The sequence below is a fragment of the Phymastichus coffea genome, unplaced genomic scaffold (genome assembly GCF_024137745.1).
Source record: "Phymastichus coffea isolate CEN01 unplaced genomic scaffold, Cenicafe_Pcof_1.1 PCOF00050, whole genome shotgun sequence".
Lineage (NCBI taxonomy): Eukaryota > Metazoa > Arthropoda > Insecta > Hymenoptera > Eulophidae > Phymastichus > Phymastichus coffea.
The window spans coordinates 667,075-680,650 of NW_026706861.1; the positions used below are offsets into that span (position 1 = coordinate 667,075).

At 33.9% G+C, this 13,576-nt stretch overlaps 3 protein-coding genes across 5 annotated transcripts in view; 2 read left to right on the forward strand and 1 right to left on the reverse strand.

Annotated features, from left to right (window-relative positions):
* The first annotated feature begins 2,946 nt into the window (after positions 1-2,946).
* Positions 2,947-6,902, forward strand: LOC131665347 (uncharacterized). Its single transcript, XM_058937196.1, has 10 exons — positions 2,947-3,266; positions 3,644-3,843; positions 3,900-4,004; positions 4,075-4,254; positions 5,290-5,538; positions 5,595-5,734; positions 5,800-5,946; positions 6,052-6,368; positions 6,430-6,597; positions 6,679-6,902. Exons 1-10 carry the CDS (start codon positions 3,167-3,169, stop codon positions 6,783-6,785), a joined length of 1,713 nt encoding a protein of 570 aa, XP_058793179.1. The 5' UTR covers positions 2,947-3,166; the 3' UTR covers positions 6,786-6,902.
* On the reverse strand, positions 6,817-8,694 carry LOC131665348 (large ribosomal subunit protein mL38). The gene is made up of 6 exons (XM_058937197.1): positions 8,461-8,694; positions 8,226-8,381; positions 7,765-8,095; positions 7,524-7,682; positions 7,312-7,448; positions 6,817-7,219 (listed from the first exon to the last, which is right to left on the reverse strand). The coding sequence occupies exons 1-6, from the start codon at positions 8,579-8,581 to the stop codon at positions 6,927-6,929; spliced, it is 1,197 nt and encodes a 398-aa protein (XP_058793180.1). The 5' UTR covers positions 8,582-8,694; the 3' UTR covers positions 6,817-6,926.
* A 1,753-nt stretch (positions 8,695-10,447) lies between these two features.
* LOC131665433 (uncharacterized) overlaps positions 10,448-13,576 on the forward strand; it is a 33,104-nt gene continuing 29,975 nt past the window's right edge. Inside the window, exons 1-3 of one of the 3 annotated variants that reach the window (XM_058937310.1) lie at positions 10,448-10,461; positions 10,740-11,220; positions 13,031-13,139. In XM_058937310.1, the coding sequence (XP_058793293.1) occupies positions 10,856-11,220; positions 13,031-13,139 (474 nt within the window). In that variant the 5' untranslated portion in view covers positions 10,448-10,461; positions 10,740-10,855. Of the gene's footprint in view, positions 10,462-10,696; positions 11,221-13,030; positions 13,140-13,576 lie in introns of those variants that run through there. The other 2 variants (XM_058937311.1, XM_058937309.1) reach the window with 2 other exon arrangements.

The window sequence follows — 13,576 nt, forward strand, 5'->3', positions numbered from 1 at the left end:
TTCCCTTTGTTTTTTCTTCGCTTATATTTTTCAAGCGCTAATTAACAAATCATTTTATGGTATACTATAACAATTTATTATAGTTAATATATAATGTTATTAATTATCATTTACACTTTATCATTGATTAATAAAAAATACAGAGCATGAAAAGAATACAAACTAATTTCGTCATTGAAAAGAATAAATGTTTTTAAATATATATTATCACTAAAATTCTGTAACAGTGCAAATACCATGAAAACTTTAATAAATATTATGATTATGAATATTACAGATTGAGTCATCAATTATCTGCGTTTTTTCCACTGACAGTGTTGCTCAATCCTCCGATATATTCGTTCATATTTCGTACTTTATTATCTTGGCTTCAAAGTATTTTACGACATCGACCACAACAGATCTGCTGCTGCTCGTCGAGAAAAGTTATTCAAATACGTAAGAACATACATTTTATTGTGCAGTATAATATTATGTGTTAATCAGAATTTTTTCAAAAGTTTTTACAATCTTTACTCGTTGAGTACAAAAATATTTTATAAAATTTATTAAGTAAATTAAATATCATAATTTTTATTAGGTTCTTCATGAAAATAAAACAATGAAAAAATTAATTATAATTTTTCATATATTGTGTATACGAATACTACAAGTAACAGCTAGGAAACATCGTTTACCTCCGAATTATTACGAACAATTCAGAATAAATTATACAGATCACGATAGAAACTACACTCAAGAAGTAGATTACAAATCATCAGATGGGCATAAAACGTATATATTATCGAAAAATGAGTCGCATGTATTCGTCAACTCGACCGATGAATATTTCACCCCGTGCGTTATGCCATTCAAAAATCTCAGTTATGGTTTCCAAACAACTTTATTGAACAATAAAACAATCATTCTTTGGGATTTACAAACTGAATCATTCAATGTCGTCGGGATGACATTATTATTAATAAATCCCCAAGATTGTAATTACAAAAGTTTGGATGTACCTGCAGATGTGATACCCAAGAATCAGTCTCCCTATAAACCACAAGTGTTGACGTACAATAGTAAAGATCACTTTGATATATTCTACGGTGGTCGACAAGCTTGTATGCCATGCAGATTTACAAATCAGGGAGAGAAGATAATAATGGATCACCAGCTCACAACTATAACCAATCAGATTGCACGCCCTTATTTGATTCAGCGATACGGTGAAAAAGGTTTAAACATCACTTATTTACTTATTTATAGCTTTTACAATGGATCGCTTCGAACTGCCGTCAATAAACTTGATGATCATTTCAACGTTCTGGAAAAAAAATTGGTTGACCATCCCATCGATGCAATCGCGACTGTAAGTATTTCCTCGTATAAAATAAAGGAAAGGTCCAAGTGGAATGTTGTAAGCATTTTTCAATCAACAGGGTCAACATGGCGTCGCAGTGTGCTATAAACTGGAATATCATAAAAAGCATGCACAAGAGACTGATGTTTATTGTGACCATTATCTGACCGATTTTAGACGCATTAGACACACGAAATTGGATATACCAAGATATGAATACGTCAATGAAATCGCCATTAAAGTGAATAGTCTAGGATCCTTATGCGTCGCCGTACCTCACATATCATATGAACGTCAAGGAAATAAGTATTCATTGACTTTCTTTCAATATGCCAATTGGGATTCAAAAGACAGATATGGTCCAAATTCTCATTTAGAAAATAACGTCGATGATGAGAGTGGTAGCCATTTGAAAACGAGAACCTTAAAATCCATTCGCGAGCACTGCGGTTAATAATGTTTTCACTTATGCTTACGATACATCAAGATGTAAATACTATGTACATAATCTTTATGAAGAGCTGGAAAAATACATTATAAGTGATATAATACATTTCTACTTTTGTCTAATAATTCGAGTACCCAACACAAAATGATGTAGAATTAATATTTCAATGATATTTTTAGTTTCAGGCACTTATAATCGCCTTTTTTGTTTTGTAATCCGCATAATTAATTTAATAGAGACCTGCAATGACTCGGTCAGTTCGATTCCTAGTCCCTGCTGATTGATACAAGCACCATTGAAAAGTTTCACGTGCTTTGTTCTTAAACACATTGCAAGCCTCCGTCGCTGATTAGCACTGATGGAGCATAAATAGAGCGACGTTAAATAAAAAAAAATTATATTTAATTTTCTTTGAACTTTCTATTCAAAACTGATGTACATGGGTCACGTCACATTGATATACATGTTATCTGATTCGCTAATATAAACTTATGAATAGCAATGTTACACGACATTCTAAATGGCTTTCAATGTAAATGATAATAATTGACAAGCTCAAATAGTAAAACTTTATATTAACTCGGATTATTTATAGTTTCACTTTTATTAGGTTTACTAATTTATATTTTTAACTTATATAAACCAAATAAAAGTCCATCGTTGACCCTTTCAGTAATTTCTTACTATATTCCGTACGATAAGTCGATATAATTGGTTTTCGTACTTTTTATTGCTTTTTCTTTAATGAGTTCAAATAGGTATGAATCTTAGCAGTCACGAATGTTTTATAAATATTTAATAAAGTATATGCGTGACGATTTCAGGATATTGGAAATTATTGAGAAAATTGAAAAAATTATAATTTAATAAAAGCATGTTCCATATTAGAGCCAGATGTTTTTACAACGGTGATGTTTTTCCAACCTTTCTTGAGAGTTTTTAATTTGCCTTGTTTGTTAAAAACTATAAGTTAACACCGAAATAGAATTCATAGATTTTCTTTTTCACTTCTAAAATGAGAACGCGATAAAATCTCGATACGAAGGTCAAGTTATTGTTAGACTGAAAAAATCATAGCTAAGTTCATTGATATTTCAATTATACATTTCTATTCAATTGTTTTAACAACAAAAGACGCTTATCGTTTGCGCGCGAAAGCAAAAAAATATTTGTCATCGCGTCTCTTTTCATTCGTGCAACGTAAATCTCCATCCGAGCTTCGCACTGTATGCGTACTGGCCTTTCAATCAACGTACACACTCGATTTTATTTTTTCCTCTCTTACAGTCAAACCAAACCAACGATTTGAATATTTGATGGGCATCGTTAAACATTGAAATAAGCTTGCGGGGCGTTTGGCCACCACCACCGCGAAAATGTTGTCGGCTAAATACACAAGGATCCATGGCATGCGTAATGAGCGCTGGACTACACGCGAGAAGATACTTCAGTACCGCAGCATTCTTAAACTTCATGGTTAGTTTTGTACTAACTCTTCTTTTTATCGAGGTTATTTTACCCAAGGAAAATGCTTTTTTCATATATGAGTGTTTTGCGTGGACGTTAGTTTTTGTTTTTTAAATTGAAAGGGTGTTTTTACGATGCCACTATAAATTATTTATCCGTTGATTTAAGTTGAAATGTTTGAAATATTCATATTTACTTGAGTGAGAATAGAGAAGCGTAACATCTATTTGATATTCAATATTGGAAAAGGCAAAACAGGATACTTTTTAATTTATTATTTTGGCTCTATGAATCGTCAATTGCTTTTGTCTGTATTTGCAAATCAATTTAGCCACATAAATGATGTCAGGTTGGCATCTAAAAATAATATTGTTTTTTTTTAACAGCTCGCGACAAAAATTTACAAGGGATCAACGGAGAAAAATTCAAGCGAAAAAATCATCGTGATCTGAAAGAATTAACGAAAGACACAAGTAGCTACCGTGAAATTTTGAAAGATGTCATATTCGGAGATAAGCGATTACTCCGATCGATATTTCAAACTGAAAAAGATTTCAAAATTCTATTACAAGACGCCGTTCCATTGGTAATGTGAATCAATTCGCTTTTCTTTTCACACTGCAGTTATTAACAACAAATTAGGAGGCTTACAGAGCGGTGTTTCAAGATTATAACTTCCATCGTAAACAACTGGATAAACTGCAGTATCTCAAAGCAAAAAAACGAAAGGATTACTGCTTCTGGCAGGTAATTCAGCTGGAACAAAAACGTTCATTTTTGTCTTATTTGTTAACCGGAAAACTTGATGCTCGCAAAGTCAGAGTACGCAAGGCTGAGTGACGCGCTCGAGCATAAAGACGAGATCACTAAAAGTGAGGAACAACAGCTTAAACGTCAGCAGCAACTATTTGCTCGCTATCAAGTTGCACTTGCCAAGCGACATGCTGCTAAAGCCATCTCCGATACTTATCAAGAGATTCTTGATATTTTGAAAAAGGTAGGACGATTTTTTTGAGATCCATCAAAGATGAAATTTAAATCAAGTTACCGACGGTATTCAATTTTAATTAAAAGTTAAAAACGTCCCTGATATATTTTAATAAAACTTTGTAACTAACGACTGGTCCTCATTATCCTTTTTTTTAATTAACGTCGCATCGATAGTCATTAGTAGATTCAAGCGTATCACGGATATTCCTCGTTAACGAGTAAGATTATAACGTTGATTAAACAAACACTTTCTCTTCCTTAGATTTCATATAACAAAGTTTGCGTACTTCGCTCCATCACTGTAAAGTAAATGTGTAAAGTACGAAGTTTATCATCTGGCAACTTCTGCACTTGTAAAACGAAGTTGAACGGTCAGACTGACGAATACATTTTAATTATCCTTGTACGTATATACTTTGCAGAAAGTTCTTTTCTTCGACAAGCTACAGTTTTAGTTTTGCAAAGTAAAGAGATAAAAATGTGTCAGTTAGTGCAGCTTCTTCTATATAAAAGCATTCAATCGCGACGATATCACGATTGGTTGATCATTCCATTACCGGACATCAAATCACGACTACAGACACTACCCCCTTCGCCGTAATCCGACTAATTTCGGGGCTAGCCGCGATCCAATCGCTGTTTAATCATGCGCCCATTAACGAAATTAGAGGCGAGTCTCTCATCAACGTTTAATTATTTTGTCGCATCGGGCGTGTTGTTGAAAACTTTGCGTGACTGCAGTTGAATTTAACTTTTTGTTCGGTGGTAAACCAATTATTTTCCTGCAGTACCGTGGAAAATTTTAGCGAGGGAGTCGAAGAAAGTGGGTCATAACCATTTTCGTGACGATATGTAAATATTATCGTCCAAAAATTATGATTTTTACTCAGAGTTGGAAAACAAATAGAAAGCACGCAAAAAAAATAGGTAAATAATTAAAAGCATCCGAATAAAGTGAAAAAATAAGGAGCGTAATTAAAAGCGAGAGTAAGCAACAATAAAAGTGGATAATTTACTGTTCGGGAATCGATAAAAACCCAAGGATTCGATGTACTTCGACGGTGTGCTGAACGCTTTACGCGCAGACCAACGTGACCAATGTCGAGTGATTTATAAGACGACTCTGATGGGTCAACTTGCCATTGAGAACCTCGACGACATACGGCAGAAGTACAAGGCCATTGCAAAGGACGTCTGGATTAACATGAAGGAACGCGAAAAGGATCTCGAGCTCGCTAGGAACAGAGCTGAGGACGTTTGGGAATATGCAAAGTCACTTGTTAGAATGGAGGTAAACGCTGTTGATAAGACAATCGAAAAAGTTTTCTACAGCCGTTTCTATTTCAGAGTGATCCTAATCTAACAACGAAAAAGGATACTTCGGCAGAAGAAGCCAAGCTGAAACAACAAATTGAGAACCTCGAGAAAATTTTCGACAAAATGAAAGATGCAATGCTGATACGATCCTACAAAGAATTGTTTACTAGGTACAAAAAATAAACCGAACTATACTTCCGCAGCATTTAAAAATTAAAACATTTTTACATTGCAGATTGGAAGACCAGGTGAAGCATAGAGAGAGTTTGTCGAATCTTTATCAGCGCAGCGTGAAAGAGAGAAATTGGATAATGAACAAAAAAAATCACGCCGAGTTGGTTTTACAAAATTTAGAGCACTCGGTCGTCTCGACCACTACCAAGTAATAATTATTTCTTTACCTTTCCTATACAGAATTAGCAGTGTTTAGTTTTTTAATTATTTTCGAGACATCACTGTGTGTGTGAAAACTCTGAATATTTTGTAGATACAGATCAGAAAAGAAAGGAATGCTTGATAAAATCAAAGAAGAGAAAAAGCGTTTGAAAGATAACAACGAAATGATCAAATCGCGAGGTGAATTGTTGATGAACATAAGAGTGGCGTTACAAAGTATGTCGTCAATGTTGATTTGCGTGAATCCTGCGACTGCGAAACCATATGGAAAAGTTAAAGAGAAGAGAACTGCTAAAGAAGCTAGAGAAGCTAAAGAGAGAGAGGCTAAAGAAGCCGAAGAGCAGTTGGAAGCGAATAGCGAGGATGATAAGTCGAAAAAAGTTTGCGGTGATACTATTGAAACTGAAGGTACGAAAGAAATATTTGGGCAATTGCCAAGTGAACAATTATAATCAAATGGTTAATGTAGGATTGGCAGTGCTTACGCAAGTGTCTCGTAAAGCAAATGCTTTGTTCATGATGACAAACTTCCCGATGAACAAAGCGAGAGAAGAAAAATCTAGAAATGAATACGCTGATTATATCACTGAGTGTCGTGCGAGAATGAAATTCGGTGATGGAGATGTTGAACAATCGGGTAACGTATTCTATTAGTAGTATTCATTTCGTGTGTAAATCGGCAGTTACATACATTTTTTATTTTTAATTTATTGCATAGGCATATTCTTTGAACATGAAGCAGTAGATCCAACTGTACCAACCCGAGCTCAAATCAAAATGCAAAGTAAAAATCTGGTCGAAGCGCATGCCAGTAAGGACGACTAATATGAGTCACGACTCATCATGAAGAACAAAGATTTTTAACAACGATTCTGTATTTTATTTGTACAATAATTATTTTTTTAAAATGTCTACAAAAATCACACAAAGTCGAATACTCGAATATAAATAAGCTATGTAGTATGTTTATTTACAATCAAGTATTCGACCTTGATTAAGCCGTTCCTTTTGAATCTCTGTTTTTAACCACGACGGAACATATCCTCTAATAGGATGGGCATTGGGATATTTTAGTGGTGGATCTGGAAATTTGAATGGATGTTCTTTCTTCAGTTTTTTCAGTAAAAACTCTTTGTTGATCTGTTTTGGATCTCTGTATCTGTCCAGATATTTATTGAATGCTTCTTTGAGAGGAAACCATACTTGAGGTTTGACGAAAGGTTTAGGAAAATCATATTCATATATTGGTAATTCCATTTCTGTACAAAAGACCAGAATAAATAGTGAGTCATAGACTAATAATATGAACCTAAAAGAAATTTATAAATGAACAACTTGAAACATTACTTACCTAGTGTTTTATGATAGAATTCTTTTAAAGAGGGATCATAATCAGTTTGGAAAAATGCAAGACCACTTGGTGTAACATAATCTTGATGCTTACGAATAAAATCATACGTTTTCCAATTACGATCAACAAGGTTTAAACTATAACAAAAATGGATCATTGAGTTGCAAAGATAAAGAGAAAAAAAGTATACATTTTACTATGTAGAAAATTACCATGGTTTGTCTTTTTTATATTCTGAAAAGTCTATCTTCTTATCTTGCTTATATAATACAAATATGTATCTACAAAAGCCTATACCCTTTGCTGGAATTGGCCTTAAATAATCTATTATTTCTTCTCCTTTGCTAACATCATTTCCTGGTATGTTACCACTAATAAACACAAGATATCTTTAGTACTCATTCACATCTCAATGCAAAAATTATTCAACTTGAAAACAAACATTCTACTTACATAAACCAATGGCAATACTCAAATTCTGGATTGGAGTAATTACCATCAGGTGTTGTTAGAAGAAGCGTATAAAAAGAATTGGAATCTGCCTCATATGAAACATTTGGAGCTTTTTCAGCTTCGAATGATTTAATTAGATTTCCTGTATAAACTCTTGCTAAAAGTTCTTCGTGTCCAAAATCATAATCTATGGTTAAGGGAATAACAGGATAAAAATATGCATCTTCATATAAATCATCAAATATTCCATAATGCTTGGCTACCCTATGAATATCATAGGGAGCATCTGTTAATAACCAAACTTCTCTAATTTTGTCCATGTCAATGGATACTAAAATTATTAAAAGAAAAAATTTATTATGGTCGTATACATTTGTATCACTTTTATGACAGTATATCAATACTAAATCTTCCTTGAAAATAACTATTCATTTGTATCCACTAATTGTATTGTTACTTACGTTGATTGAGCAAAGCTTTCTTTTCTAATTCAGGATTTTCTCTACAGGCTTTAACTTCTTCGATCCACTGTTTTCTTAGATTGGATATTTGATTTTTTTGTAATGGGAAGCCAATATCTACTTTGTAATATAGGTTTGGATCTTTGTATTCCATTTCTAAAAACGAACAACGTACATTTAATAGTTAATAATAATTTTTCAAGTAATGTTTCATGTGAAAAATAGTGATGATAACCTGCAATCCTTTGCTCCAAATTGCGAGCAATTAGTGGTGGCTTTCCTCTAGAAAATTTATACCGAACCTGTGTCGTGATCACAGAATCAGCTGATAAGAGTTTAAAAATCCGACTTGTCATTTTTGACAATCCTTATTTACTAAATTAAACAAATATTTTTTAATAAATAGTACATTAAAGAATGCAAATTAAATTGTGACTTTCATGCTGATAGCCGCATCAAGCCATATCCAGTCGCACAGCAGTAAGAGACAGTCAACAGAGAATCATAAAAACGAACAATGCCGATAAATTAGGAAATGATTGATCAGTTGAAAAAGCGACATCTTATTGAATAACTATGTACTATCCATTTTCATGATAATTATCATTGCAAGGTATCGAGAATGTAACACGACGCGATGACGAAATTTTAAATCGGTAAAAATCGTTTGAGCAGAGAAAAAAGCATAAATTATTGAGTAATATAAAGTAATGATTACTTTTACAGTGCATTTGATTGTTATACTATCATAATTAATATTAGATCGGATTTTGTCAACATTTCAGATTAAAAAAAATGCCATTTCTTACAAGTTAAATATTTGAATAGTAAAATAATGAAAAAAAAAGATAGTGAACTACTTAAGTATATAAATGTGAGAAAAAGAATTCCTAATTCATTCTTTTAATTTGAAAGAAGATATATTTCTATATAAATATGTTACTTATACAAATTGATATTTTTGATGAACTAAAACAATTAACAAGCAATCGCTTAAGTTGAATGATTTGTGTACGTTACAACGAAGCGTCTATATTAAATTATCAACTGAAGAAGTATCCAAGTATAAATTTGACCTTTAATATTGTCAGCAGCCTTGTGATAAGATAAATGTCATTAGAAATCGTTGATAAATGTCATACCAGGGTATAAAAATAAATTGACCAAAATAACTGCACATATTTTATTGAAAATACCGTTATATGAACGTGTAAACAAAATTATTGATATCAATACATTTATACGGCATTTCCCCCTTTCACCATATAAAGTCATTTAAAAATCAAAAACTTCGTACCATTCTTAAAATTATCATTTTAGCGAAAAGAATGAGGTATTTTATAAAAGCACTCTCACTGAGTAACAAACCCCACAGTTTTAGAAAATATCTGATTCAATGAAACTCCAAAGAAAAACACGGTTTTTATTGCCAAACACGCGAAAGCAAATTGCCAGACAAATCTACCAGTGGCAGATAGTATATGTCATGTCAAAGCAATAAACAGTTTCCTCTTGCGGTACATGACCGTCACAGATGGTGGTTATAACCGAACAAGGAACAAATAATAAAGAAACTATTTTCTCCCTTGTTTATCCAAATCTTTTTCCGGGAACATCTTAAGAAAAAACAGGTTATTTACAGTAAAATTTTCGAAAATTTGACCTACGCTCGCACGGTTTTTTAGGAAAAACCATTTATTGTAGTTAACAAAATATATTAATAAAAATTAATTTATCGAAAAGAATTCGTTTATCAAGTGAAAGTCACTTTTTTACCAAGAATATTCGTTATCATAATTAACTGGTTCGTCAATCGCTGATATCGCGACTTAATGAGACAAACAGGTTTTAGCGCTTCTTATCATAATTGTAAAATATTTATACATTGATCGAGAGAGAGAAAAATCAATTATCGATGTACTCCATTTTCAATAAACTTTAATTTTTAAGTCTCTAACTTTCTCCTGTCAATAAGAAAAACGTTCAACCTCATAATTATTTAAAACTGAAACTTAACCTACACAATTAACTAATTAAAGCTTACCAAAAAAAACCAAGAAAATTAGCAATTGAATGTGCATCAGCCTTAACATACTCGTTGAGAGGCCAAACAACGGGCGAGAAAAAGACAAGAGACGCGCGGTAGGTATCGGCATGGCAGCACAGACACTGTCGAGCGATTGTTGACGCGGCCTCTCACTCCCTCCGCTTCGTTCTAGCACGCGGCAGTTGTCAGGTAGGCACCGACCAAGTCGGAGCTTCTGCGTGATAAGAGCGACAACATTCGATCGCGTTCTTGCCAGAAAGAGCGAGCGAGAGCACTTTAGTGCGCGTGTCTGCCCAGGGAGTACTGTTTATCGACCGCTACGGTGATCCTTTATTTGCGAAAAGGGCGTCGGTTATTTCTAATTGAATAGTGGCTTTTATATTAATAGAAATATATATATATATATATATATATATATATATATATATATATATATACACACACACACACATCATATCAATCCCAAGTACTGGTGCCAGCAAAACAGACCGAAAGTGGTAAATTTGGGAGCGGAGGAGAGTCAGTGAACATAACCTCCGATGCACCAAGGATACTAAGGAGGCCATAAATAACACCATCAATCATGACAGACCTACTGATAGGCTTATCAACATCACCGACGTTTAGTCCTAAAACAGAAGTAGTATTTCGTGCTCCCGGTGGCGCCGGTCAGCTGTTTCGTAATTCCGAAATGAGACATTCGCGTAGCGAGGATTTGCTCGGGCCGCCAACTCGTACGCCTTCTCCGCCAGCTACGATACTTGCTGCTGCAGCTTCGGAAGATGATCTCGTTGCCGCGAGTGCATTGAGTGCTGGTGCAAGTGCGAATAGCAAACCAAGCTATAGCTTGTTAACGCCAAGACCTCCTGGCTCGCCTCACATGAATCCTGACAGAGTCGACCCTGAAGATTCTATCAGAGATATCGTCACGGAGAATGACCTTTATAGGTAAGCCTTAGTGTGTGTTTGTATTCAAATGCTTTCTCTCTCTCACTCTCCCTCTAGGTCACAGGGTCATTCAAATTTATTCCAGTTAATGCTTCCAAATATTATTATTTTGTATTGAAATATTTTTCTTTCTGAAATAGGATAACATCTATTTTGGACATACGTCTGAACGTAAAATGGCCATTTAATGCAAGTTTACATAACAGTAAGAGCTAGAAAGATATTTTATTTTGCATTACGCAATGAAATTCATTACGCTTGATAGATAACAAACCAGCAATTCTCTGCTCTACAATATATATGTATAAGCGTTTATATCGAATTCATACATCATCGTTTATGCAAACGATAGTTATGCCAGGGCACGTGTACACGCAATATGTACACGACCGTTTAATTAAACTTAGATCAAATTTATATTTCGCTACAGCGATGTTGCGAGCGATTTGATTCAAACTGAACCTATGCGGTGATGATGACGCAATCACATCGATTGTATAAAACTTCTCCGCAACTATCGTGAATTTTGCAAAGGTCATCGAACGGCTCGCCATAGCGTCGAGCAAGAAAGACTGCACTTTTTGCACTTCTATTCTGCGCTTAGACGCGACTGATGGCGGCATATTAAAAAAAACGCGAGAGAGACAAAAGCCTCTTTATTTTTTTTAGAATGGATTATGACGAAAACACAAAGCGTGACGTCAAAGGAATGTGTAGCATGCATTAGAAAGTTTGATCGACGATGAATGCGTGTTCTTTATGTTCAAGCGAGCTTGCCGACGATTCGTTTGCATTGATTGAAAATTCCCCTCCAAGAATGGTGTCTTATCGACAGATTCATCCACGCGCACACGTAAATATAAACTCTCGAGATAAATATTGCAACATCGCTAGGAATTTCGCGATTCCTTCAGAAGAATTTTTTTTCGCTTTAAGACATTCAACGGAATTTCATTCTTCTTTATCATAGCCTTTGTAAACAGATAGATAGATAGATAAGTAGATGGATAGATAGATAGAGGGAGAGAAAGAGAGAGAGAGAGAGAGAGAGTAAAAGAGTTGACTGCGTGAGAATGTTATTTTGCGTTTGGTGAAGTCCTGAGATATTTTACAATCCATAAACTTTTACTTGATAAACGCTTTGAATTTTTATTGCGTTGAAAGTGTTTTACCAAAGTATTACACAGAAAATTAATAGACTATTAATTAAAAAAAAGTGTTAAAATATAGTATTTGAAAATTTAATCAAAGTATATAACAAAACAATATTGACAAAACTTTATGAGACTTACAATATATCTATTATATTTTCAAGTGGATAAAAGTGCTATAAAAACGTGTCTTACATTTTGTTTCAAATACGATTGATTGGTTTGCTCAATCTTAATTTAAAAAGAAACATTCTTTCTACGGATAAATAGTAATAATGAATCGAGTCAGAACTTATGAAAAATTATCTCATCGTATAGTTCACTTGAAAGAGAAGACTTGATCGTATTTTTTTCGACATTATTTATTTTTCATTATCAAAATACAAAAAACAGCATCATGCTCAGTCTCAATACAAATCATCAATTCAAAACAATCGATCATAATAATTACCTTGGAGTATAACCAACGTCTTTGTCTCTTACTCTCGAATTGCAAACACATGTTCTTGCCTTGAAAAAGTATGAATTAAAAACCCGCATATATGTTTCAAAAGGCTTTCACAAAATTTCTCGACTTACAAGAAATTTTTTGCGAAACTCGTTTTTATGACGTAAGCGTTGGCTGTAGCATATGTACATGTGCGTATTTTTATTTGCAGGTTTGTCCTGTTCAAAAGGCACTACGACAAATATGTGGCGCTGGCCGCCAGATACGAAGAGGCAAGGGGTTTGGCATACTACCTCGAAGAACGCTATCACGAAGTCAAGGTAAGGCTTTTTGCATGCCTTTGTTGTGCGCTGAAAACCGGATCTATATGCAGGCGGAAATCCGGAATTTGTACGCATAGTGTGGCTGACTTTTCGATTTGAAAAACTTTTACTTTTTCTTATGAAAGTGGCGTAAATTTCATGCGCTTGCTATCGCAATTTTAGCGCGTCGGGTTTTCTAGCCGAGTTAAAACTAATGTGCCTTGCAAGAGATAAAAATGCGCATATATGTGTATGTGTGGAATGATTTTTCCTCGTTCATTATGTACCATATGGATAAAATATCCTTTCAAGAATTTTTTTTTCCTTAAAAATAAAAAAATAATATAAAAGAACGAAAGTCATGAAATTAAGTACCAAGAAAGTTCTGCAGGCAACGCAAACGTGATACAAATGTATTTCAAGATTTCATGAGAACAAATAACGTTAAAAGAATT